At 60.6% G+C, this 27,842-nt stretch overlaps 1 protein-coding gene across 5 annotated transcripts in view; it reads left to right on the top strand.

The window, feature by feature from the left end:
- Positions 1-27,629, top strand: part of Mcf2l (MCF.2 cell line derived transforming sequence like) — a 147,709-nt gene extending 120,080 nt beyond the window's left edge. For 3 of the 5 annotated variants that reach the window (XM_090341863.1, XM_090341864.1, XM_090341859.1), the window contains exons 18-32: positions 16,980-17,049; positions 19,383-19,475; positions 19,549-19,641; positions 20,137-20,262; positions 20,664-20,885; positions 21,093-21,185; positions 22,003-22,081; positions 22,164-22,230; positions 23,025-23,131; positions 23,578-23,670; positions 24,446-24,520; positions 25,499-25,620; positions 26,514-26,626; positions 26,858-26,961; positions 27,050-27,629. In XM_090341863.1, coding sequence (XP_090197989.1) covers positions 16,980-17,049; positions 19,383-19,475; positions 19,549-19,641; positions 20,137-20,262; positions 20,664-20,885; positions 21,093-21,185; positions 22,003-22,081; positions 22,164-22,230; positions 23,025-23,131; positions 23,578-23,670; positions 24,446-24,520; positions 25,499-25,620; positions 26,514-26,626; positions 26,858-26,961; positions 27,050-27,135 — 1,543 coding nt within the window. In that variant the 3' untranslated portion in view covers positions 27,136-27,629. Of the gene's footprint in view, positions 1-16,979; positions 17,050-19,382; positions 19,476-19,548; positions 19,642-20,136; positions 20,263-20,663; positions 20,886-21,092; positions 21,186-22,002; positions 22,082-22,163; positions 22,231-23,024; positions 23,132-23,577; positions 23,671-24,445; positions 24,521-25,498; positions 25,621-26,513; positions 26,631-26,857; positions 26,962-27,049 lie in introns of those variants that run through there. The other 2 variants (XM_090341860.1, XM_090341861.1) reach the window with 2 other exon arrangements.
- The last annotated feature ends 213 nt before the right edge of the window (positions 27,630-27,842 follow it).

Here is a 27,842-nt window from a genome sequence, read left to right as displayed (position 1 = left end):
TCCACACACGCTGTCCACAGATGGCCTGTTCTCCACACACTGCTGTCCACGGATGGCCTGTCCTCCACACACACTGTCCACAGATGACCTGTCCTCCACACACTGTCCACAGATGGCCTGTTCTCCACACACTGCTGTCCACGGATGGCCTGTCCTCCACACACACTGTCCACAGATGACCTGTCCTCCACACACTGTCCACAGATGACCTGTCCTCCACACACGCTGTCCACAGATGACCTATCCTCCACACACAGCTGTCCACAGATGGCCTGTCCTCCACACACTGTCCACAGATGGCCTGTCCTCCACACACTGTCCACAGATGACCTGTCCTCCACACACTGTCCACAGATGACCTGTCCTCCACACACACTGTCCACAGATGACCTATCCTCCACACACAGCTGTCCACAGATGGCCTGTCCTCCACACACTGTCCACAGATGACCTGTCCTCCACACACTGTCCACAGATGGCCTGTCCTCCACACACTGTCCACAGATGGCCTGTCCTCCACACACTGTCCACAGATGGCCTGTCCTCCACACACTGTCCACAGATGGCTTGTCCTCCACATACTGGCCACAGATGGCCTGTCCTCCACACACGCTGTCCACAGATGGCCTGTCCTCCACACACGCTGTCCACAGATGGCCTGTCCTCCACACACTGTCCACAGATGGCCTGTCCTCCACACACGCTGTCCACAGATGGCCTGTCCTCCACACACTGTCCACAGATGACCTGTCCTCCACACACGCTGTCCACAGATGACCTATCCTCCACACACAGCTGTCCACAGATGACCTATCCTCCACACACAGCTGTCCACAGATGGCCTGTCCTCCACACACGCTGTCCACAGATGGCCTGTCCTCCACACACTGCTGTCCACGGATGGCCTGTCCTCCACACACACTGTCCACAGATGACCTGTCCTCCACACACGCTGTCCACAGATGGCCTGTCCGCCACACACGCTGTCCACAGATGACCTGTCCTCCACACACAGCTGTCCACAGATGGCCTGTCCTCCACACACAGCTGTCCACAGATGACCTGTCCTCCACACACACTGTCCATGGATGGCCTGTCCTCCACACACTGTCCACAGATGGCCTGTCCTCCACACACTGTCCACAGATGGCCTGTCTTCCACACACGCTGTCCACAGATGGCCTGTCCTCCACACAGCTGTCCACAGATGGCCTGTCCTCCACATACTGGCCACAGATGGCCTGTCCTCCACACACGCTGTCCACAGATGGCCTGTCCTCCACACACTGTCCACAGATGACCTGTCCTCCACACACGCTGTCCACAGATGGCCTGTCCGCCACACACGCTGTCCACAGATGACCTATCCTCCACACACAGCTGTCCACAGATGGCCTGTCCTCCACACACAGCTGTCCACAGATGACCTGTCCTCCACACACACTGTCCACGGATGGCCTGTCCTCCACACACTGTCCACAGATGGCCTGTCCTCCACACACTGTCCACAGATGGCCTGTCTTCCACACACGCTGTCCACAGATGGCCTGTCCTCCACACAGCTGTCCACAGATGGCCTGTCCTCCACATACTGGCAACAGATGGCCTGTCCTCCACACACTGTCCACAGATGGCCTGTCCTCCACACACTGTCCACAGATGACCTGTCCTCCACACACGCTGTCCACAGATGGCCTGTCCGCCACACACGCTGTCCACAGATGACCTATCCTCCACACACAGCTGTCCACAGATGGCCTGTCCTCCACACACAGCTGTCCACAGATGACCTGTCCTCCACACACACTGTCCACGGATGGCCTGTCCTCCACACACTGTCCACAGATGGCCTGTCCTCCACACACGCTGTCCACAGATGACCTGTCCTCCACACACACTGCCACGGATGGCCTGTCCTCCACACACTGTCCACAGATGGCCTGTCCTCCACACACGCTGTCCACAGATGACCTGTCCTCCACACACACTGTCCACGGATGGCCTGTCCTCCACACACGCTGTCCACAGATGACCTGTCCTCCACACACGCTGTCCACAGATGGCCTGTCCGCCACACACGCTGTCCACAGATGACCTATCCTCCACACACAGCTGTCCACAGATGGCCTGTCCTCCACACACGCTGTCCACAGATGACCTGTCCTCCACACACTGTCCACAGATGGCCTGTCCTCCACACACGCTGTCCACAGATGACCTGTCCTCCACACACACTGCCACGGATGGCCTGTCCTCCACACACTGTCCACAGATGACCTGTCCTCCACACACGCTGTCCACAGATGGCCTGTCCGCCACACACGCTGTCCACAGATGACCTATCCTCCACACACAGCTGTCCACAGATGGCCTGTCCTCCACACACACTGTCCACAGATGACCTGTCCTCCACACACAGCTGTCCACAGATGGCCTGTCCTCCACACACGCTGTCCACAGATGACCTGTCCTCCACACACTGTCCACAGATGACCTGTTCTCCACACACAGCTGTCCACAGATGGCCTGTCCTCCACACACGCTGTCCACAGATGGCCTGTCCTCCACACACAATGTCCACAGATGACCTGTCCTCCACACACTGTCCACAGATGGCCTGTCCTCCACACACACTGTCCACAGATGACCTGTCCTCCACACACGCTGTCCACAGATGACCTGTCCTCCACACACAGCTGTCCACAGATGGCCTGTCCTCCACACACTGTCCACAGATGGCCTGTCCTCCACACACACTGTCCACAGATGACCTGTCCTCCACACACTGTCCACAGATGGCCTGTCCTCCACACACACTGTCCACAGATGACCTGTCCTCCACACACGCTGTCCACAGATGACCTGTCCTCCACACACGCTGTCCACAGATGGCCTGTCCTCCACACACACTGTCCACAGATGGCCTGTCCTCCACACACTGTCCACAGATGGCTTGTCCTCCACACACTGTCCACAGATGACCTGTCCTCCACACACTGTCCACAGATGACCTGTCCTCCACACACACTGTCCACAGATGGCCTGTCCTCCACACACTGTCCACAGATGACCTGTCCTCCACACACGCTGTCCACAGATGACCTGTCCTCCACACACACTGTCCACAGATGGCCTGTCCTCCACACACTGTCCACAGATGGCCTGTCCTCCACACACGCTGTCCACAGATGGCCTGTCCTCCACACACACTGTCCACAGATGACCTGTCCTCCACACACTGTCCACAGATGGCCTGTCCTCCACACACTGTCCACAGATGACCTGTCCTCCACACACTGTCCACAGATGACCTGTCCTCCACACACTGTCCACAGATGGCCTGTCCTCCACACACACTGTCCACAGATGGCCTGTCCTCCACACACGCTGTCCACAGATGGCCTGTCCTCCACACACTGTCCACAGATGGCCTGTCCTCCACACACTGTCCACAGATGGCCTGTCCTCCACACACACTGTCCACAGATGGCCTGTCCTCCACACACGCTGTCCACAGATGGCCTGTTCTCCACACACTGCTGTCCACGGATGGCCTGTCCTCCACACACACTGTCCACAGATGACCTGTCCTCCACACACTGTCCACAGATGGCCTGTCCTCCACACACGCTGTCCACAGATGGCCTGTCCTCCACACACGCTGTCCACAGATGACCTGTCCTCCACACACAATGTCCACAGATGACCTGTCCTCCACACACACTGCCACGGATGGCCTGTCCTCCACACACTGTCCACAGATGGCCTGTCCTCCACACACTGTCCACAGATGGCCTGTCCTCCACACACGCTGTCCACAGATGGCCTGTCCTCCACACACGCTGTCACAGATGGCCTGTCCTCCACACACTGTCCACAGATGGCCTGTCCTCCACACACAGCTGTCCACAGATGGCCTGTCCTCCACACACTGTCCACAGATGACCTGTCCTCCACACACGCTGTCCACAGATGGCCTGTCCTCCACACACTGTCCACAGATGACCTGTCCTCCACACACGCTGTCCACAGATGGCCTGTCCTCCACACACGCTGTCCACAGATGGCCTGTCCTCCACACACTGTCCACAGATGGCCTGTCCTCCACACACACTGTCCACAGATGACCTGTCCTCCACACACTGTCCACAGATGGCCTGTCCTCCACACACACTGTCCACAGATGACCTGTCCTCCACACACACTGTCCACAGATGACCTGTCCTCCACACACACTGTCCACAGATGGCCTGTCCTCCACACACTGTCCACAGATGGCTTGTCCTCCACACACTGTCCACAGATGACCTGTCCTCCACACACTGTCCACAGATGACCTGTCCTCCACACACACTGTCCACAGATGGCCTGTCCTCCACACACTGTCCACAGATGACCTGTCCTCCACACACGCTGTCCACAGATGACCTGTCCTCCACACACACTGTCCACAGATGGCCTGTCCTCCACACACTGTCCACAGATGGCCTGTCCTCCACACACGCTGTCCACAGATGGCCTGTCCTCCACACACACTGTCCACAGATGACCTGTCCTCCACACACTGTCCACAGATGGCCTGTCCTCCACACACTGTCCACAGATGACCTGTCCTCCACACACGCTGTCCACAGATGGCCTGTCCGCCACACACGCTGTCCACAGATGACCTATCCTCCACACACAGCTGTCCACAGATGGCCTGTCCTCCACACACACTGTCCACAGATGACCTGTCCTCCACACACAGCTGTCCACAGATGGCCTGTCCTCCACACACGCTGTCCACAGATGACCTGTCCTCCACACACTGTCCACAGATGACCTGTTCTCCACACACAGCTGTCCACAGATGGCCTGTCCTCCACACACTGTCCACAGATGACCTGTCCTCCACACACGCTGTCCACAGATGACCTGTCCTCCACACACAGCTGTCCACAGATGGCCTGTCCTCCACACACTGTCCACAGATGGCCTGTCCTCCACACACACTGTCCACAGATGACCTGTCCTCCACACACTGTCCACAGATGGCCTGTCCTCCACACACACTGTCCACAGATGACCTGTCCTCCACACACGCTGTCCACAGATGACCTGTCCTCCACACACGCTGTCCACAGATGGCCTGTCCTCCACACACACTGTCCACAGATGGCCTGTCCTCCACACACTGTCCACAGATGGCTTGTCCTCCACACACTGTCCACAGATGACCTGTCCTCCACACACTGTCCACAGATGACCTGTCCTCCACACACACTGTCCACAGATGGCCTGTCCTCCACACACTGTCCACAGATGACCTGTCCTCCACACACGCTGTCCACAGATGACCTGTCCTCCACACACACTGTCCACAGATGGCCTGTCCTCCACACACTGTCCACAGATGGCCTGTCCTCCACACACGCTGTCCACAGATGGCCTGTCCTCCACACACACTGTCCACAGATGACCTGTCCTCCACACACTGTCCACAGATGGCCTGTCCTCCACACACTGTCCACAGATGACCTGTCCTCCACACACTGTCCACAGATGACCTGTCCTCCACACACTGTCCACAGATGGCCTGTCCTCCACACACACTGTCCACAGATGGCCTGTCCTCCACACACGCTGTCCACAGATGGCCTGTCCTCCACACACTGTCCACAGATGGCCTGTCCTCCACACACTGTCCACAGATGGCCTGTCCTCCACACACACTGTCCACAGATGGCCTGTCCTCCACACACGCTGTCCACAGATGGCCTGTTCTCCACACACTGCTGTCCACGGATGGCCTGTCCTCCACACACACTGTCCACAGATGACCTGTCCTCCACACACTGTCCACAGATGGCCTGTCCTCCACACACGCTGTCCACAGATGGCCTGTCCTCCACACACGCTGTCCACAGATGACCTGTCCTCCACACACAATGTCCACAGATGACCTGTCCTCCACACACACTGCCACGGATGGCCTGTCCTCCACACACTGTCCACAGATGGCCTGTCCTCCACACACTGTCCACAGATGGCCTGTCCTCCACACACGCTGTCCACAGATGGCCTGTCCTCCACACACGCTGTCACAGATGGCCTGTCCTCCACACACTGTCCACAGATGGCCTGTCCTCCACACACAGCTGTCCACAGATGGCCTGTCCTCCACACACTGTCCACAGATGACCTGTCCTCCACACACGCTGTCCACAGATGGCCTGTCCTCCACACACTGTCCACAGATGACCTGTCCTCCACACACGCTGTCCACAGATGGCCTGTCCTCCACACACGCTGTCCACAGATGGCCTGTCCTCCACACACTGTCCACAGATGGCCTGTCCTCCACACACACTGTCCACAGATGACCTGTCCTCCACACACTGTCCACAGATGGCCTGTCCTCCACACACACTGTCCACAGATGACCTGTCCTCCACACACGCTGTCCACAGATGACCTGTCCTCCACACACACTGTCCACAGATGGCCTGTCCTCCACACACTGTCCACAGATGGCTTGTCCTCCACACACTGTCCACAGATGACCTGTCCTCCACACACTGTCCACAGATGACCTGTCCTCCACACACACTGTCCACAGATGGCCTGTCCTCCACACACTGTCCACAGATGACCTGTCCTCCACACACGCTGTCCACAGATGACCTGTCCTCCACACACACTGTCCACAGATGGCCTGTCCTCCACACACTGTCCACAGATGGCCTGTCCTCCACACACGCTGTCCACAGATGGCCTGTCCTCCACACACACTGTCCACAGATGACCTGTCCTCCACACACTGTCCACAGATGGCCTGTCCTCCACACACTGTCCACAGATGACCTGTCCTCCACACACTGTCCACAGATGGCCTGTCCTCCACACACACTGTCCACAGATGGCCTGTCCTCCACACACTGTCCACAGATGGCCTGTCCTCCACACACTGTCCACAGATGGCCTGTCCTCCACACACTGTCCACAGATGGCCTGTCCTCCACACACGCTGTCCACAGATGGCCTGTCCTCCACACACGCTGTCCACAGATGGCCTGTTCTCCACACACTGCTGTCCACGGATGGCCTGTCCTCCACACACACTGTCCACAGATGACCTGTCCTCCACACACTGTCCACAGATGGCCTGTTCTCCACACACTGCTGTCCACGGATGGCCTGTCCTCCACACACACTGTCCACAGATGACCTGTCCTCCACACACTGTCCACAGATGACCTGTCCTCCACACACGCTGTCCACAGATGACCTATCCTCCACACACAGCTGTCCACAGATGGCCTGTCCTCCACACACTGTCCACAGATGGCCTGTCCTCCACACACTGTCCACAGATGACCTGTCCTCCACACACTGTCCACAGATGACCTGTCCTCCACACACACTGTCCACAGATGACCTATCCTCCACACACAGCTGTCCACAGATGGCCTGTCCTCCACACACTGTCCACAGATGACCTGTCCTCCACACACTGTCCACAGATGGCCTGTCCTCCACACACTGTCCACAGTTGGCCTGTCCTCCACACACTGTCCACAGATGGCTTGTCCTCCACATACTGGCCACAGATGGCCTGTCCTCCACACACGCTGTCCACAGATGGCCTGTCCTCCACACACGCTGTCCACAGATGGCCTGTCCTCCACACACTGTCCACAGATGGCCTGTCCTCCACACACGCTGTCCACAGATGGCCTGTCCTCCACACACTGTCCACAGATGACCTGTCCTCCACACACGCTGTCCACAGATGACCTATCCTCCACACACAGCTGTCCACAGATGACCTATCCTCCACACACAGCTGTCCACAGATGGCCTGTCCTCCACACACGCTGTCCACAGATGGCCTGTCCTCCACACACTGCTGTCCACGGATGGCCTGTCCTCCACACACACTGTCCACAGATGACCTGTCCTCCACACACGCTGTCCACAGATGGCCTGTCCGCCACACACGCTGTCCACAGATGACCTGTCCTCCACACACAGCTGTCCACAGATGGCCTGTCCTCCACACACAGCTGTCCAAAGATGACCTGTCCTCCACACACACTGTCCATGGATGGCCTGTCCTCCACACACTGTCCACAGATGGCCTGTCCTCCACACACTGTCCACAGATGGCCTGTCTTCCACACACTGTCCACAGATGACCTGTCCTCCACACACACTGTCCACAGATGACCTATCCTCCACACACAGCTGTCCACAGATGGCCTGTCCTCCACACACTGTCCACAGATGACCTGTCCTCCACACACTGTCCACAGATGGCCTGTCCTCCACACACTGTCCACAGTTGGCCTGTCCTCCACACACTGTCCACAGATGGCTTGTCCTCCACATACTGGCCACAGATGGCCTGTCCTCCACACACGCTGTCCACAGATGGCCTGTCCTCCACACACGCTGTCCACAGATGGCCTGTCCTCCACACACTGTCCACAGATGGCCTGTCCTCCACACACGCTGTCCACAGATGGCCTGTCCTCCACACACTGTCCACAGATGACCTGTCCTCCACACACGCTGTCCACAGATGACCTATCCTCCACACACAGCTGTCCACAGATGACCTATCCTCCACACACAGCTGTCCACAGATGGCCTGTCCTCCACACACGCTGTCCACAGATGGCCTGTCCTCCACACACTGCTGTCCACGGATGGCCTGTCCTCCACACACACTGTCCACAGATGACCTGTCCTCCACACACGCTGTCCACAGATGGCCTGTCCGCCACACACGCTGTCCACAGATGACCTGTCCTCCACACACAGCTGTCCACAGATGGCCTGTCCTCCACACACAGCTGTCCAAAGATGACCTGTCCTCCACACACACTGTCCATGGATGGCCTGTCCTCCACACACTGTCCACAGATGGCCTGTCCTCCACACACTGTCCACAGATGGCCTGTCTTCCACACACGCTGTCCACAGATGGCCTGTCCTCCACACAGCTGTCCACAGATGGCCTGTCCTCCACATACTGGCCACAGATGGCCTGTCCTCCACACACGCTGTCCACAGATGGCCTGTCCTCCACACACTGTCCACAGATGACCTGTCCTCCACACACGCTGTCCACAGATGGCCTGTCCGCCACACACGCTGTCCACAGATGACCTATCCTCCACACACAGCTGTCCACAGATGGCCTGTCCTCCACACACAGCTGTCCACAGATGACCTGTCCTCCACACACACTGTCCACGGATGGCCTGTCCTCCACACACTGTCCACAGATGGCCTGTCCTCCACACACTGTCCACAGATGGCCTGTCTTCCACACACGCTGTCCACAGATGGCCTGTCCTCCACACAGCTGTCCACAGATGGCCTGTCCTCCACATACTGGCAACAGATGGCCTGTCCTCCACACACTGTCCACAGATGGCCTGTCCTCCACACACTGTCCACAGATGACCTGTCCTCCACACACGCTGTCCACAGATGGCCTGTCCGCCACACACGCTGTCCACAGATGACCTATCCTCCACACACAGCTGTCCACAGATGGCCTGTCCTCCACACACAGCTGTCCACAGATGACCTGTCCTCCACACACACTGTCCACGGATGGCCTGTCCTCCACACACTGTCCACAGATGGCCTGTCCTCCACACACGCTGTCCACAGATGACCTGTCCTCCACACACACTGCCACGGATGGCCTGTCCTCCACACACTGTCCACAGATGGCCTGTCCTCCACACACGCTGTCCACAGATGACCTGTCCTCCACACACACTGTCCACGGATGGCCTGTCCTCCACACACGCTGTCCACAGATGACCTGTCCTCCACACACGCTGTCCACAGATGGCCTGTCCGCCACACACGCTGTCCACAGATGACCTATCCTTCACACACAGCTGTCCACAGATGGCCTGTCCTCCACACACGCTGTCCACAGATGACCTGTCCTCCACACACTGTCCACAGATGGCCTGTCCTCCACACACGCTGTCCACAGATGACCTGTCCTCCACACACACTGCCACGGATGGCCTGTCCTCCACACACTGTCCACAGATGACCTGTCCTCCACACACGCTGTCCACAGATGGCCTGTCCGCCACACACGCTGTCCACAGATGACCTATCCTCCACACACAGCTGTCCACAGATGGCCTGTCCTCCACACACACTGTCCACAGATGACCTGTCCTCCACACACAGCTGTCCACAGATGGCCTGTCCTCCACACACGCTGTCCACAGATGACCTGTCCTCCACACACTGTCCACAGATGACCTGTTCTCCACACACAGCTGTCCACAGATGGCCTGTCCTCCACACACGCTGTCCACAGATGGCCTGTCCTCCACACACAATGTCCACAGATGACCTGTCTTCCACACAGACTGCCACGGATGGCCTGTCCTCCACACACTGTCCACAGATGGCCTGTCCTCCACACACTGTCCACAGATGGCCTGTCCTCCACACACGCTGTCCACAGATGGCTTGTCCTCCACACACTGTCCACAGATGGCCTGTCCTCCCCACAGCTGTCCACAGATGAACTTTCCTCCACACACTGTCCACAGATGGCCTGTCCTCCACACACGCTGTCCACAGATGACCTGTCCTCCACACACACTGTCCACAGATGGCCTGTCCTCCACACACGCTGTCCACAGATGGCCTGTCCTCCACACACGCTGTCCACAGATGGCCTGTCCTCCACAGACAATGTCCACAGATGACCTGTCCTCCACACACACTGCCACGGATGGCCTGTCCTCCACACACTGTCCACAGATGGCCTGTCCTCCACACACTGTCCACAGATGGCCTGTCCTCCACACACGCTGTCCACAGATGGCCTGTCCTCCACACACGCTGTCACAGATGGCCTGTCCTCCACACACTGTCCACAGATGGCCTGTCCTCCACACACAGCTGTCCACAGATGGCCTGTCCTCCACACACTGTCCACAGATGACCTGTCCTCCACACACGCTGTCCACAGATGGCCTGTCCTCCACACACTGTCCACAGATGACCTGTCCTCCACACACGCTGTCCACAGATGGCCTGTCCTCCACACACGCTGTCCACAGATGGCCTGTCCTCCACACACTGTCCACAGATGGCCTGTCCTCCACACACACTGTCCACAGATGACCTGTCCTCCACACACTGTCCACAGATGGCCTGTCCTCCACACACACTGTCCACAGATGACCTGTCCTCCACACACGCTGTCCACAGATGACCTGTCCTCCACACACAGCTGTCCACAGATGGCCTGTCCTCCACACACTGTCCACAGATGGCCTGTCCTCCACACACACTGTCCACAGATGACCTGTCCTCCACACACTGTCCACAGATGGCCTGTCCTCCACACACACTGTCCACAGATGACCTGTCCTCCACACACGCTGTCCACAGATGACCTGTCCTCCACACACGCTGTCCACAGATGGCCTGTCCTCCACACACTGTCCACAGATGGCCTGTCCTCCACACACGCTGTCCACAGATGGCCTGTCCTCCACACACACTGTCCACAGATGACCTGTCCTCCACACACTGTCCACAGATGACCTGTCCTCCACACACTGTCCACAGATGGCCTGTCCTCCACACACACTGTCCACAGATGGCCTGTCCTCCACACACGCTGTCCACAGATGGCCTGTCCTCCACACACTGTCCACAGATGGCCTGTCCTCCACACACTGTCCACAGATGGCCTGTCCTCCACACACACTGTCCACAGATGGCCTGTCCTCCACACACGCTGTCCACAGATGGCCTGTTCTCCACACACTGCTGTCCACGGATGGCCTGTCCTCCACACACACTGTCCACAGATGACCTGTCCTCCACACACTGTCCACAGATGGCCTGTTCTCCACACACTGCTGTCCACGGATGGCCTGTCCTCCACACACTGCTGTCCACAGATGACCTGTCCTCCACACACTGTCCACAGATGACCTGTCCTCCACACACGCTGTCCACAGATGACCTATCCTCCACACACAGCTGTCCACAGATGGCCTGTCCTCCACACACTGTCCACAGATGGCCTGTCCTCCACACACTGTCCACAGATGGCTTGTCCTCCACATACTGGCCACAGATGGCCTGTCCTCCACACACGCTGTCCACAGATGACCTGTCCTCCACACACTGTCCACAGATGACCTGTCCTCCACACACGCTGTCCACAGATGACCTGTCCTCCACACACTGTCCACAGATGACCTGTCCTCCACACACGCTGTCCACAGATGACCTATCCTCCACACACAGCTGTCCACAGATGGCCTGTCCTCCACACACTGTCCACAGATGGCCTGTCCTCCACACACTGTCCACAGATGGCCTGTCCTCCACACACTGTCCACAGATGCCCTGTCCTCCACACACTGTCTACAGATGGCCTGTCCTCCACACACGCTGTCCACAGATGGCCTGTCCTCCACACACGCTGTCCACAGATGGCCTGTCCTCCACACACTGTCCACAGATGGCCTGTCCTCCACACACGCTGTCCACAAATGGCCTGTCCTCCACACACTGTCCACAGATGACCTGTCCTCCACACACGCTGTCCACAGATGACCTATCCTCCACACACAGCTGTCCACAGATGACCTATCCTCCACACACAGCTGTCCACAGATGGCCTGTCCTCCACACACGCTGTCCACAGATGGCCTGTCCTCCACACACTGCTGTCCACGGATGGCCTGTCCTCCACACACACTGTCCACAGATGACCTGTCCTCCACACACTGTCCACAGATGGCCTGTTCTCCACACACTGCTGTCCACGGATGGCCTGTCCTCCACACACACTGTCCACAGATGACCTGTCCTCCACACACTGTCCACAGATGGCCTGTCCTCCACACACTGTCCACAGATGGCCTGTCCTCCACACACACTGTCCACAGATGGCCTGTCCTCCACACACGCTGTCCACAGATGGCCTGTTCTCCACACACTGCTGTCCACGGATGGCCTGTCCTCCACACACACTGTCCACAGATGACCTGTCCTCCACACACTGTCCACAGATGGCCTGTTCTCCACACACTGCTGTCCACGGATGGCCTGTCCTCCACACACTGTCCACAGATGACCTGTCCTCCACACACTGTCCACAGATGACCTGTCCTCCACACACGCTGTCCACAGATGACCTATCCTCCACACACAGCTGTCCACAGATGGCCTGTCCTCCACACACTGTCCACAGATGGCCTGTCCTCCACACACGCTGTCCACAGATGGCCTGTCCTCCACACACTGTCCACAGATGGCCTGTCCTCCACACACTGTCCACAGATGGCCTGTTCTCCACACAGCTGTCCACAGATGGCCTGTCCTCCACACACACTGTCCACGGATGGCCTGTTCTCCACACACTGCTGTCCACAGATGGCCTGTCCTCCACACACTGTCCACAGATGGCCTGTTCTCCACACAGCTGTCCACAGATGGCCTGTCCTCCACACACACTGTCCACGGATGGCCTGTTCTCCACACACTGCTGTCCACAGATGACCTGTCCTCCACACACACTGTCCACAGATGACCTGTCCTCCACACACTGTCCACAGATGGCCTGTCCTCCACACACTGTCCACAGATGGCCTGTCCTCCACACACTGTCCACAGATGACCTGTCCTCCACACACTGTCCACAGATGGCCTGTCCTCCACACACTGTCCACAGATGACCTGTCCTCCACACACTGTCCACAGATGGCCTGTCCTCCACACAGCTGTCCACAGATGGCCTGTCCTCCACACACTGTCCACAGATGGCCTGTCCTCCACACACTGTCCACAGATGGCCTGTCCTCCACACACGCTGTCCACAGATGGCCTGTCCTCCACACACGCTGTCCACAGATGGCCTGTCCTCCACACACTGTCCACAGATGGCTTGTCCTCCACACACTGTCCACAGATGACCTGTCCTCCACACACACTGTCCACAGATGGCCTGTCCTCCACACACTGTCCACAGATGGCCTGTCCTCCACACTGTCCACAGATGACCTGTCCTCCACACACACTGTCCACAGATGGCCTGTCCTCCACACACTGTCCACAGATGGCCTGTCCTCCACACACTGTCCACAGATGACCTGTCCTCCACACATGCTGTCCACAGATGACCTGTCCTCCACACACACTGTCCACAGATGACCTGTCCTCCACACATGCTGTCCACAGATGACCTGTCCTCCACACACACTGTCCACAGATGGCCTGTCCTCCACACACTGTCCACAGATGGCCTGTCCTCCACACACTGTCCACAGATGGCCTGTCCTCCACACAGCTGTCCACAGATGGCCTGTCCTCCACACACTGTCCACAGATGACCTGTCCTCCACACACTGTCCACAGATGGCCTGTCCTCCACACAGCTGTCCACAGATGGCCTGTCCTCCACACACTGTCCACAGATGACCTGTCCTCCACACACTGTCCACAGATGGCCTGTCCTCCACACAGCTGTCCACAGATGGCCTGTCCTCCACACACTGTCCACAGATGACCTGTCCTCCACACACTGTCCACAGATGGCCTGTCCTCCACACACACTGTCCACAGATGGCCTGTCCTCCACACACGCTGTCCACAGATGGCCTGTCCTCCACACACTGTCCACAGATGGCTTGTCCTCCACACACTGTCCACAGATGACCTGTCCTCCACACACACTGTCCACAGATAGCCTGTCCTCCACACACTGTCCACAGATGGCCTGTCCTCCACACACTGTCCACAGATGACCTGTCCTCCACACACACTGTCCACAGATGGCCTGTCCTCCACACACTGTCCACAGATGGCCTGTCCTCCACACACTGTCCACAGATGACCTGTCCTCCACACATGCTGTCCACAGATGACCTGTCCTCCACACACACTGTCCACAGATGACCTGTCCTCCACACATGCTGTCCACAGATGACCTGTCCTCCACACACACTGTCCACAGATGGCCTGTCCTCCACACACTGTCCACAGATGGCCTGTCCTCCACACACTGTCCACAGATGGCCTGTCCTCCACACACTGTCCACAGATGACCTGTCCTCCACACACTGTCCACAGATGGCCTGTCCTCCACACACTGTCCACAGATGGCCTGTCCTCCACACACTGTCCACAGATGGCCTGTCCTCCACACAGCTGTCCACAGATGGCCTGTCCTCCACACACTGTCCACAGATGACCTGTCCTCCACACACTGTCCACAGATGGCCTGTCCTCCACACACAATGTCCACAGATGGCCTGTCCTCCACACACGCTGTCCACAGATGGCCTGTCCTCCACACGCTGTCCACAGATGGCCTGTCCTCCACACACGCTGTCCACAGATGGCCTGTTCTCCACACACTGCTGTCCACGGATGGCCTGTCCTCCACACACGCTGTCCACGGATGGCCTGTCCTCCACACACACTGTCCACAGATGGCCTGTCCTCCACACACGCTGTCCACAGATGGCCTGTCCTCCACACAGCTGTCCACAGATGGCCTGTCCTCCACACACGCTGTCACAGATGGCCTGTCCTCCACACACGCTGTCCACAGATGGCCTGTCCTCCACACACGCTGTCCACAGATGGCCTGTCCTCCACACAGCTGTCCACAGATGACCTGTCCTCCACACACGCTGTCCACAGATGACCTGTCCTCCACACACGCTGTCCACAGATGGCCTGTCCTCCACACACGCTGTCACAGATGGCCTGTCCTCCACACACGCTGTCACAGATGGCCTGTCCTCCACACACGCTGTCCAAAGATGGCCTGTCCTCCACACACGCTGTCACAGATGGCCTGTCCTCCACACACGCTGTCCACAGATGGCCTGTCCTCCACACACGCTGTCACAGATGGCCTGTCCTCCACACACGCTGTTCACAGATGGCCTGTCCTCCACACACGCTGTCCACAGATGGCCTGTCCTCCACACACGCTGTCACAGATGGCCTGTCCTCCACACACGCTGTCCACAGATGGCCTGTCCTCCACACACGCTGTCCACAGATGGCCTGTCCTCCACACACAGCTGTCCACAGATGGCCTGTCCTCCACACACGCTGTCCACGGATGGCCTGTTCTCCACACACTGCTGTCCACGGATGGCCTGTCCTCCACACATGCTGTCCACAGATGGCCTGTCCTCCACACACACTGTCCACAGATGGCCTGTTCTCCACACACTGCTGTCCACGGATGGCCTGTCCTCCACACACGCTGTCACAGATGGCCTGTCCTCCACACACGCTGTCCACAGATGGCCTGTCCTCCACACACACTGTCCACAGATGGCCTGTCCTCCACACACACTGTCCACAGATGGCCTGGCTGGGTCCAACGTGGGTTGTAGAGAGCCACTGCTGGAGGCTTGTGGTGCAGGAAGCAGGGGTCCCGCTGGCCCTGTGGGCGTCACTTCCTCTCCTAGGCAGGTGGAGTTCCGAGAGGGACTCTGTCTCTGGTGCAGGGTGCTTGTCCCCAGGTCCAGGAGCTCGGGGGCCCTCGAGGGCAGGTGGGGTCTGGAGGACAGCGGCGCTTGCCCCCTGTGATGAGAAGCCCAGCCTCTGAGACCCATCCACAGCACCGCTGTAGGGATGGGCCTGGACGCTGCCCTCCCCTGCCCCTCCTCACCCATCACCCACTGCGGGAGCCACACTTCCCAAGCCACCGCCCTGCTCTGGAGGCTGTGCTCATGTCCAGAACGCCGCACAGCCGTGTGGACGGCAGGACTTCCCGGGCCATGAACGCGGGCCGGGTGTCTGCCTCCTGCCCGTCCCCACAGGATGCGCGTGTCTGTGCCCCCACTCTGTGTGGACGCCCTCTGTATGGGCGCCGTGTGAGGAGCAGGGGAGGAGCACAGGGCCGGCCGGGCGCAGGTCCACGCCGCGGGGTCTTGACTGGGCCTTGTGCCTAGGGTCTTCCTTCGGGAGCTGGAGAGCTGCATGGACTGCCCGGAGCTGGTGGGGCGGTGCTTCCTGGAGCGGGTACGTGCTTCCACGTCTGCAGGGCCTCGCTGGGCCCATTCCCCCCTCCCGGGGACTCCCAGCAGGACCGCAGTCCCCCCCACACCTCCCCAGGCACCCGGAGGGGCAGAAGAGACTTCTGAAGACGCATGGCTAGCTTTTACAGAGAGCACCCAGAGACACAGCTCTGGGGATGCTGAAGCCGTGGGCTGGCTGCAGGGTAGGGAGGCCGCGGGGCTTTCCCGGGCGACCCTGGCCGCACTCTGGTGGCGGGGGCCAGGGGCTGGTGTTCTTCCAGCAGCAGGTCCCCTGGGATGGGAGCTGCGGTGGGAGAGGGGAGCAGCTCCACGAGACGGGAAGGCTGATGCCGCCGGCTGGCAGGAGAGATAAATCGGGGGGAGCCGTGTTTGTCCTGGCTCAGCCTGGCCCTCAGAGGCCTCGGCGCTGTTCCGGGCACCCAGGCCTGGTCAGCGGTGCCGTTCCATCAGCCACAGGGAGCGGCTTTGTTGTGCCAGGCTCCTGGACAGGCCAAACCTGGACAGGCCCGCCGCCCCCCCCTCAGGGCTGCCACCCGGGCTGAGTGCAGGGCTGTGGGGCGGGAAGGGGACGTGGCCAACACTGCCGACCTTGAGCAGGCAGAAAACGGAGGGAAACCGAGGCAGGGACCACTGCCCGGCCTGAGCTCTACGACCCGAGGCTCCTGTGCAGCACAGCCGCCCCTCTGCTTAGAGTAGATGGGGTGATCACATGGGAAGTCAGGGAGGAGTCAGGGGAGGACTCAGGAGTCAGGGAGGATTTGGGGAGTCTGGGAGGAGTCAGGGGAAGACTCGGGGAGTCTGGGAAGAGCAGGGGAGGACTAGGGAGTCAGGGAGGACTCGGGGAGTCTGGGAGGAGTCATGGGAGGGTCATGGGAGGACTCGGGGAGTCTGGGAGGAGTCATGGGAGGGTCATGGGAGGACTCGGGGAGTCTGGGAGAAGTCAGAGGAGGACTCAGGAGTCAGGGAGGACTCAGGGAGTCTGGGAGGAGTCGGGAAGACTTGGGAGTCAGGGAGGACTCGGGGAGTCTGGGAGGAGTCAGGGGAGGACTCGAGGAGTCAGGGAGGACTTGGGGAGTCTGGGAGGAGTCAGGGAGGACTCTGGAGTCAGGGAGGGCTTGGGGAGTTGGGGAGGAATCAGGGGAGGACTCAGGGAGTCAGGGAGGACTCGGGAAGTCAGGGAGGAATCGGGAGGACTCGGGGAGTCTGGGAGGAGTCATGGGAGGACTCGGGAAGTCAGGGAGGACTCGGAGAGTCGGGGGAGGATTTGGGGAGTCAGGGGAGGCCTTGGGGAATCAGGGAGGACTCAGGGAGTCAGGGGAGGACTCGGGAAGTCTGGCAGGACTCAAGGAGTCAGGGGAGGCCTTGGGAAGTCAGGGAGGAATCAGGGAGTCTGGGAGAACTCGGGGAGTCTGGGAGGAATCAGGGGAGGACTTGGGGAGTCTGGGAGGACTTGGGGAGTCAGAGGAGGCCTTGGGGAGTCAGGGAGGACTCAGGGAGTCAGGGAGGACTCGGGGAGTCAGGGCAGGCCAGAAGGCCCTGCGTCAGGGGAGGAAAGGAACACTAAAGGGTCCCAGCCTGACATTCTTGCTGAAGCCAGACAGGGTGAGCATCTGAATCGCCACATGAGCTGTCCCTGCGCTGGAGCCATCTGTGTCCTACACCTCACTTTCCATCTGCTCCCATACTCTCTACACCCCTCACCACCTGTGTCTCCCAACTGCCCTCTGTGGCCATCTGTCTCCACCCCAAAGCTGTCTGTGCCCCAGAACCTCTGTGTTCTATGGCTACTGGTACCCGAGTCACCTGAACCCTAAAACCACGATGGCTCTAGCGGGAGCTCGGCCCCGGGCGCGGTCCTGCAGCCCCTCAAGCCGAGCACCGCGAGCCACAGACAGTTCTAGTCCACACGGGGCTCGGGCACACATCATAGAATTACTTGTATCATTTCTAAACTGTCTGAGAAGGCCCTAGAATAATACCTAAATAACCAAACAAGGCTAATGAAGACAGCATGCCATTGAAGGATAGATGCTGTGATTGATTGACATGGACAGGCAGACAGATGCATGCTATTAAAGAACAGGCTGTGTCAGAACCCAGAGCCCATCGCCACGGGGCCTGTGCTCCATGATGGTCAGTAGGGACCAGGAGCTCTCCACTGAAAACAGTGGAGCCCAGGTCCAGGCCACGTTCCGCCCCCGCCCCAGGCTCCAGGCCCTGTCCTGGGAACACGCTGCCCCCCCCGACTCTGTGACCAGAGAGGTGTCATGGTGAGCCCATGCAGCCCTCTGTACCACCGCTTCCTCCTGGCTGCAGATGGAAGACTTCCAGATCTACGAGAAGTACTGTCAGAACAAGCCGCGCTCCGAGAGCCTGTGGAGACAGTGCTCGGACTGCCCCTTCTTCCAGGTAGGCCCTGCCCTGCCTTCCCCCCTTCTCAGAAGCCAGCGCCTGGCCTGACCCCAGTGCTTGGTGGTTCCAGGAGTGCCAGAGGAAGCTGGACCACAAGCTGAGCCTGGACTCGTACCTGCTGAAGCCTGTGCAGCGGATAACCAAGTACCAGCTGCTGCTCAAGGTGGGCCGCCCGCAGCCCTGGCCGAGGGGGCCCTGCAGCTGCTCTCACGCCGCCCGGGGGCTCCAGGCCTTCCTCTCCTCCACTCTGCCTGGCTCATCGAGGGCCCCAGTGCAGGCTCGGTGGCGTGTAGAGACCTGGAAATGAGCGGCTAAATGGATTTCTTGTCCCCGGGTCCATGCTCACCCCGCTCCAGGGTTCTGTGCTGACCAACCTGGGCCCTGCCCACCCGCCAGCCCACAGCCCCTGGGGAACAGAGAGCAGGAAGTACAAGCTAGAAGAACACATGGGAGTTTGTGGGCATGGCAGGACGTCATTGTGGCTGTGTCTCTGGCAGCGGCCAGGGCCTTCCCTTGCTGGGCACCCCAGCAGGCGGCTACCCGGAGAGCAGCTGAGCGAGCGAGCGAGCGTGGGGACCCCGGGGCCCTTCCCGAGGGCGGCGTGGCTGGAGCTCTCCATGTGTGACCGCGTCCTCTCCTTTCCCGTGCGCCTGCCTAGGAGATGCTGAAGTACAGCAAGAACTGCGAGGGAGCTGAGGACCTGCAGGAGGCGCTCGACTCCATCCTGGGCATCCTCAAGGCCGTGAACGACTCCATGCACCTCATCGCCATCACGGGCTACGATGTGCGCATGCCGCCACCGGCGAGGGCGCTGGGGGCCCAGCAGCCCGGGGAGGGGGGGCTGAGGGCGCTGGGGGCCGAGCAGCCCGGGGGGGGGCGGAGGGCGCTGGGGGCCGAGCAGCCCGGGGGGGGGGGCGGAGGGCGCTGGGGGCCGAGCAGCCCGGGGGGGGGGGCTGAGGGCGCTGGGGGCCGAGCAGCCCGGGGGGGGGGGCTGAGGGCGCTGGGGGCCGAGCAGCCCGGGGAGGGGGGGCTGAGGGCGCTGGGGGCCGAGCAGCCCGGGGGGGGGGGCTGAGGCGCTGGGGGCCGAGCAGCCCGGGGGGGGGGGGCTGAGGGCGCTGGGGGCCCAGCAGCCCGGCGGGCCCTGCCCCCCCGCCCACCAGTGAGCTGAGTGCCCGGGCCTTGCAGGGGAACCTCAGCGACCTGGGCAGGCTGCTCATGCAGGGCTCCTTCAGCGTGTGGACTGACCACAAGAAGGGCCACACCAAGGTCAAGGAGCTTGCCCGGTTCAAGCCCATGCAGAGGCACCTGTTCCTGCACGAGAAAGCCGTGCTCTTCTGCAAGAAGAGGGAGGAGAGCGGCGAGGGCTACGAGAAGGCCCCGTCCTACAGCTACAAGCAGTCCCTGAACGTGAGTGCTCTGCCCACCAGCCCACAGGGACATCTGTGGCCAGTCCCTGCTGCCGCAGACCTTGGTCACATGCCACGGGGCACAGGACACCCGGCCCACCTCCGTGCGCACGGGCGTGGAGGGGCCCTGCCGTCCTTAGCCCCCACTCCCCAAGATTCATCGTCCCTGAGTGAGACGCTGACACCTGTCTGGTCCTGCCCTTGCCAGATGACGGCTGTTGGCATCACTGAGAACGTGAAAGGCGATGCCAGGAAGTTTGAGATCTGGTACAACGCTCGAGAGGAGGTCTATATCATCCAGGTGGGTGCGGGCCCCCCTCAGGCCAGGTGTCCACAGCTACCTGGCCCAGCCTGCGTGGCTGAGGCTTCATTGAGAACCCAGAGGCAGGAGCTGGTCCCAAGTAGAGGCAGGGAGCAAGATCAGACAGAGGTACTGGGGATTCGCTCCAACAACTGCCGCTGTGCTGACCCGCTCCCTGGAGGGGAGGGTGACGCTGAGGGGTGGGCTGCAGACAGCACCCTTTCACAAAGCAAGGCCAGGCGAGCTCTGTGAGGGGACTGGACTGCACTGGCTTGGGGGCGGGGCTTGGGAGGGGCGGGGCTTCGAGGGGCGGGGCCACGCCTGGGCAGGACCTTCTAGTTGCTCTGGGATCCTAAGGAATATGTAGACTTGGTCTCCATCCACACAACCCAGGCCGGCAGCCCAACAGAGCAGAAGTGAGGGCGAGGCCCTGCCCTGGCCCTGGGCCCCAGCTGGTTCCCCGGGCGCCAGGCGTGGCTCCCTCAGCCCCGCTGCCCATCTGCAGCCACACTCAGGCAAGCCATGGGCCTCTTTTTAAGACAAACTACAAGTCCTTGGGCACAGGTGATGCCTGGCTAAATGGCCCCGCCGTTCACCTGTGGGTTTCAGACTTGTGATTGTTCTTAGACCCCTTTTGGGTGGTCTGTGTGCTGTGTCCCCACAGCAAGGGGACACGCCGAGGTCTGGCACTCTGCCTTCCACATACCTGATGTGATGGCTCATCCAGTTGCCCTGGCATGTCAAGACTGAGGCAATCAGGTTCACAGGGGCCTGGGTTCTAATCCTGTACTAACGCCCAGCTTTCTTTGGGGATCAGGCACCAACTCCTGAAATTAAAGCAGCGTGGGTGAGTGAAATCCGGAAAGTGCTAACCAGCCAGCTGCAGGCCTGCAGAGGTGAGGCTGTCCTGGCTTTACAGTTGTTCTTTATGCTCAGAGCATCTTCAGCACACTCAACCGAACTTGTCCCCTCCCACAGAAGCGAGCCAGCATAGGGCCCTGGAGCAGTCCCACAGCCTGCCTCTGCCAGCACCACCCAGTACCAGGTAAGCGCCAGGGCATGCCTGGGCTCGAGAAAGCGGGGCTCGCTGAAGCAGGGCTTCTAGACTGGCTTGGTGGCACATGCACCCAAGGGGGCTAAGCAGGAGAATACAAGTTCAAGGCCAGCCAGGCTATGCAGAAAGTCCTTATTTCCAAAACAAAACAAAGCAGGACTTGTGCGTGTGCCCTTGAGTCTCCTCTCCGGCCTCCTGTGTTGGGGGTGAGTTCGCCCAGGGACCCATAATGTCATCTGGACTCAAGGAGACCATCTCTGGTGCTCTGTCTGCTAGCGCTGGTCCTGGTCTCCCACGGGTCGATCTCCCCCTGTTGTGGTGGGCACAGGCCAGAGGCGCTGCAGGGGGCCTGACACTGCTAATGAGTGCATGTGGGATGGGTGCTGGCCTGAGTGCAGGAGCCTGACTCCAGGTGGGGACAGGGCTTTCTTTTCATGTGACTGGCCGTGCTCCTAAGTCTGCGAAGGGCCACAGCTGCCTTGGGGCAGGTCAAAGCAGGCAGGGCGATGGGCAGCCTCGGGGCCATCCACGTGGGCAGGGCCATCCACATGGGCAGTGCGGTGGGCGGCCTCGGGGCCATCCACATGGGCAGTGTGGTGGGCGGCCTCGGGGCCATCCACGTGGGCAGTGTGGTGGGCGGCCTCGGGGCCATCCACGTGGGCAGTGCAGTGGGCAGCCTCGGGGCCATCCACGGCGGGCAAGCCTGGCTGCCCGAGCCTCGGGGTTGGAGAACAGGGAGGAACTAACCCAGCCGTCCTTCCCTTACTGGCACCCGATGCCCTCAGTCCCTGCAGAGGAAGCACCCGGAGGCCGGAGGACAGGAAGACGGATGCGCTGAGCCTGGAGGGTTACTTGAGCTCGCCGCCGGCCAGGGCCCCCGAGAAGGGCAGAGGTGGGTGACCGGCCAGGCAGGGCTGCTTGGCCCGTAGCGCGGGCCACCGAGGCGAGTAAACCTTGCCAGCAGGGCCCCCGCAAGGCGAGTGTTGGTCTCTTCCTCTGTCCTTCGCTCTCCTAGGCAGCTATCTCTTCCTCTGCCCCCCCTCTCCTAGACACAGCTGTCTCTTCCTCCGTCCCCCCTCTCCTAGACACAGCTGTCTCTTCCTCCGTCCCCCCTCTCCTAGACACAGCTGTCTCTTCCTCCGTCCCCCCTCTCCTAGACACAGCTGTCTCTTCCTCCGTCCCCGCTCTCCTAGACATGGCGGTCTCTTCCTCTGTCCCCCCTCTCCTAGATGCGGTAGTCTCTGCCTCTACCCCCTCTCCTAGACATGGCCACCTCTGCCTACTTCCCCCCCACACCCCAGACCACACATTCTCCACCTTCTGTCTCCTCCCTCCTAGACGACATGGTCTCTAGCTCCACCTCTGAGAGCTCAGCGCTTTCCGTAAAGCGCTTCACGCTGCAGGGCTTTGCTAACCTGAAAGGTCAGAAAGGTAAAGACGGGTACCCGTGCCCCCTCCACCCCACCCTGTGCCTTGTGCCATGACCCCACTGGGGACCAGTTCAGGGCCCCACGCACACACCATGCTTGCTGAATGACACCTCATCTCCACGCTGGTCCGATGCCTGAAGTTATCTTTTAGGGGTGCCTCTTGGAGTAGCCTGTCAGGAGTTCTCCCCCGCTTGTCTGGCTAGACGCCGTCTGTTCCTCTGCACCCTCCACCGCTCTGCTTCGACTGTGGCTGCTGCAGAGCTTCATGAGCTTGGAGGAAACCGCCGTCCCCCGGCGGCCTGGTCAGGGCCTGCTCAGAACAGGGTTTTCTACAACTTACTTTATACTTTTTTAAAAAAATTATGTCTGAGCATACAAGTTCCTTATGTTTTAGCTTTTTCACTCAAAATGGGTGCTTGGCCGCTAGAGCCCCAGCTCCACTTCTGGCTGTCTGCTGGCTCTTTGGAGATGGTGTCCATGGACTTTCTTGCCCGGCTGACTTCCGATCTCAGCTCCCTGCGTAGCCACAGGCAGCAGCGCCTGGTGCCTGGCGGTGACGTTCTTTCAGAACCGCGAGATCCTTGAGGCAGCCCCTGAGATAATGACCGGTGGCCTGTGTCATGTCCACCCGTGCCATGTCTACCGAGCCCACCTGCCCTCGGGCCTCTCCCCGCCCCTGCGGCTCACGCTCACTTCCCTTGCCTTCTCTGCCTCGCTCTGCCGTTCCTCATGCACGCTCTGTCCTGTTGTATTTTTGCCTCTTCCTCCTCCTGCAGCTTCTCCAACCAGTCCTGACAAAAAAGCCAAGCGGCATCAAGTAAAGAGCGACCCGACTCCCTTTGGTTTACGAGGTAGCGTGCTGCTGTGGCCGTGGGCCGTGCTGGCACCGGGGGGACAGGGGAAAGGCACCGGGACCAGAGGTCTGCACAGAAAGCTCCCCTCCTCTCTGTTCCCGGAGACACGCCTGGCCTTTGCACAGGAAAGAGGTCCCCTCCCGAGGGCGTGGGCCGCACTGTCCTCTCGTCTCACCGCCCACCCTGTGCTCTGCTTTTGGTGCAGGGAGCTAGTTCTGCCTGTGGAGTTCCTGAATTTTCCTAACAGTTGTAAAGCTGCGTCAGCCCCTGCCCTGGGGGCCAGCCCACCGCTGGGGTGAGGGCCCGGCCGTCTGCCCGGCTCGCTGCCCTGCTCGCCCCACTGGAGATGCAGGGCATCTGCCCGGCCTTCCTAGGCCGCTGGGACCCGAGGCAGCCCCAGCCCCCAGCTCCTCCCCAGCCCACTTTCCTGGGCGTCAGAGATGGCGTCCCAGAGCCACGCAGGAGAAGTGCTCTGTTGCCAGCCTGGGCCATCTTCGGCCCTGAGTGCTGGCGGAGATGGCGCCCTTGAGCCCGGGCCCTGCTGACCCCTGCTGGCCACTGCCTTCCCCTCCCTCTCCCCACATGGGAGCTCCGCTGCGCTGCCAGCTGTCGCGGCCAGGCAGCGGTGCAGGGCCCGGCTGCACTGGCCGCACCCTGGCTCTGCAGACAGCCCAGCAGAGCTCTGTTCTCCCCGCCTGGCCCTCAGGAGCCGGGCAAGAATGGCGGCCCGTTCATAGCTCACAGACACTGTTCACCCAATGTGCCTGCAAGGTGTTGGCATCGTCTGTTAGTGTCAGCAGGGATCCCTCGGGGACCCCGCCGCCGAGGCCGCTCAGGCTCTCAGCCTCTTTCTCACCTCGGTGCAGTGGGAGCACGTGGGAGCGCAGGGCTGCAGCGTGGTGGACAAAGCGCCGTCCCCGCGAGAGCAGCAGCTCGGGCATTGTCGGGTGCCCTCACTGGAAATGTGTCTCTTAGGCTGGAGCAAAGCGTCCCACTCCCTGGAGGGCCCCGAGGATGAGGGCGGCTGGTCCAGTGCCGAGGAGCCCATCAACTCTTCTGACGCGGAGGAAGACGGCGGCACAGGGCCCCCAAAGCTGGTGAGTGTGTCCTCCCGTGGGAGCGCACGGCCACCCCCGTGTCCTCGCCACCCCCTGTGGCCGCCCGCGAGGACTTGCGACGTGACATCTGCCTCCCCCGACTCCTGTAAGGAGTCCTCACACTGTGTCACCTTGTGTCCACATCAAGGCCCTGTGGCACTCACCCCTGCACTAGAGCCTGGCCTGGTGAAGCCCTTGCCTTAGGGGTGTCCTGGCTTTCACCCCAGACACAGCACCAGGCCCGTCTGTCTCTGGGAAACTGTGCTGGCCCCAGAACAGCCCTGGAGGCTCAGTCTGTGGTGTGGCTCACATAGCCACCACCCTGCCTCCCACCGTGGAGTAAGAGGACATGTGGCACACAGCAGGGCCAGGTCAGCCGGCTCACAGCTCAGCCCGGCCTGCTTGAGCACCAGCTGCCAGGCCCAGGGGACGTGGTCAGGCAGCTGCTCCGTAGGACAGCGGGAGCCAGGTCTGCCTGGCAGCCCAGGAGCAGAGGGGGCTGCGAGGACTGGGTGTGGGGGGGGTCAGCCTTGCCACCCAGGGGCCACAGGGCCTGGTGCAGGTCCAAGACAGCTCCAGTGAGAAGCAAGGGCTCATCCTGTCCTCCCTCCCCCCCAGCCCTGCCTCCACTTACCTGCTCTACCATGTGCCACAGGGCCGCAGAGGGGAGGGTGGGCAGGTACAGAGAGTGTGGGCACTCAGGAAGTGTGGGTGAGCGGAACTGCCCATGTGGGCGCCCCCAGAGCTAGGCCCCCCGCCCTCACGGCTGGACCGCTCGCTGGCTGGAGCTACGTGGGGTGGGCGGTGGGCAGCGCGCTGTCCTGTGCCTGCTGGCCCCGAGGGTGGAAAGGGCCTCAAACTGCATCTCAGCCAGGTCTGCCTGCGTCCCTCAGGTCCCTGGTAGATACATGGTCGTGGTGGACAGTGAGGAGGGGGGCCCAGACACCCTCACCATGAGAAGCGGAGACGTGGTAGAGGTGGTGGAGGAGGGCGCCGAGGGGCTCTGGTGAGACAGCACCCCTGCTACACCTGGCCTGCCTGCCCCTCACCTGCTACACCTGGCCTCCTGCCTGCCTCACCCCTGCCCGCTCCCCCACCCCTGCCTCATACATCTGGCCTCGCGCCCCCACGCGCCCCCGCCTCGCCCTGCCTGCTCTGCCCCCCCACCTCAGCTCGCCCCTCATCCTCACCCTACTCCAGGGATGGCGTGGTCACTGAGCCTGGCCCACCCTTTCAGGTATGTCCGGGACCTGACCCGCAGCGGGGAAGGCTGGGTGCCGGCCAGCAGCCTGTCTGCTCTCCTGGGCAAGTCCAGCTCAGCCCAGTGTCTGAGCAGCTCAGGTGAGCGTCCCGCCCTCGCTGCCGTTTCAGGACAGGGGTGAGCTGGGTGCTGGGAGAGGACCACAGAGCTCTTCCTGGTTTCCCACAGAGCCCAGCCCAGGGTCAGCTGTGCTGAGCAACTCGTCCAGCTGCAGCGAGGGCGGCCCCGAGCCTTTCCCTGACCGCCCAGCATAGTGGAGCCGTCCAGCTGCAGCCAGGGCCGCCCTGCTCCCTTCCCCGGCCTCCCCGTCTAATGCAGCCTCCAGGCGCCTCCGCCACCCCTCGGTGGGCCTGCATGTGGACATTGGGGTTCTCTGTTGCTTGGGTTTGCGGAATCTGGGGAGGGTCCAAACCGGAGGACCCAGCCAGCCCTTGAGCACGGGGTGCCTGGGCGCCACGCCGGGACCCACGGCTCCAGCTGGCGGAGACCCATCAGGACTTGGGTGTGGACAGAGGAGGGGCTGCCTGGGCCCCTGGCCGCCTCTGGTCTCGGGTTTGGCATCCACAGGACGAAGGGTCGGGGACTCCTGTCTTTTATACATTTTTGATTTTTTTTTAAGCGGGAATTAATCCATGGCCATTTTTGTGGTACTTTGGCCTCAGATCTTTACCAAGAATCACTGTGTTTACATGCAATGACAATTTGATACTGTATTTGATATAAAACTATTTTTGGTTACTGGGGTTCACATCGAAGCATGCTGTTTGTACCGCTGGGCGATGTGGAGGTGTGCTGAGGCCTGTGCAGTCCGGAGTGCCCCGTGGGTCACGTGGGCGGCCGTGGCACCCCGTGGCCACTGACATGGCATCCCCAGGTCCACAGCAGTTGCCTCCAGGGACATCCGCATGCCTGCAGAGGTGTCGTTCCACCTGAAACTTTCAGCTATAATTTAAAACATTAT

Source organism: Megascapheus bottae, chromosome 11 (genome assembly GCF_031878675.1).
Source record: "Megascapheus bottae isolate mThoBot1 chromosome 11, mThoBot2.hap1, whole genome shotgun sequence".
NCBI classification, from domain to species: domain Eukaryota; kingdom Metazoa; phylum Chordata; class Mammalia; order Rodentia; family Geomyidae; genus Megascapheus; species Megascapheus bottae.
The sequence above is the reverse complement of the archived record's forward strand: the minus strand, read 5'-3'. Positions and strand labels throughout refer to the sequence as shown.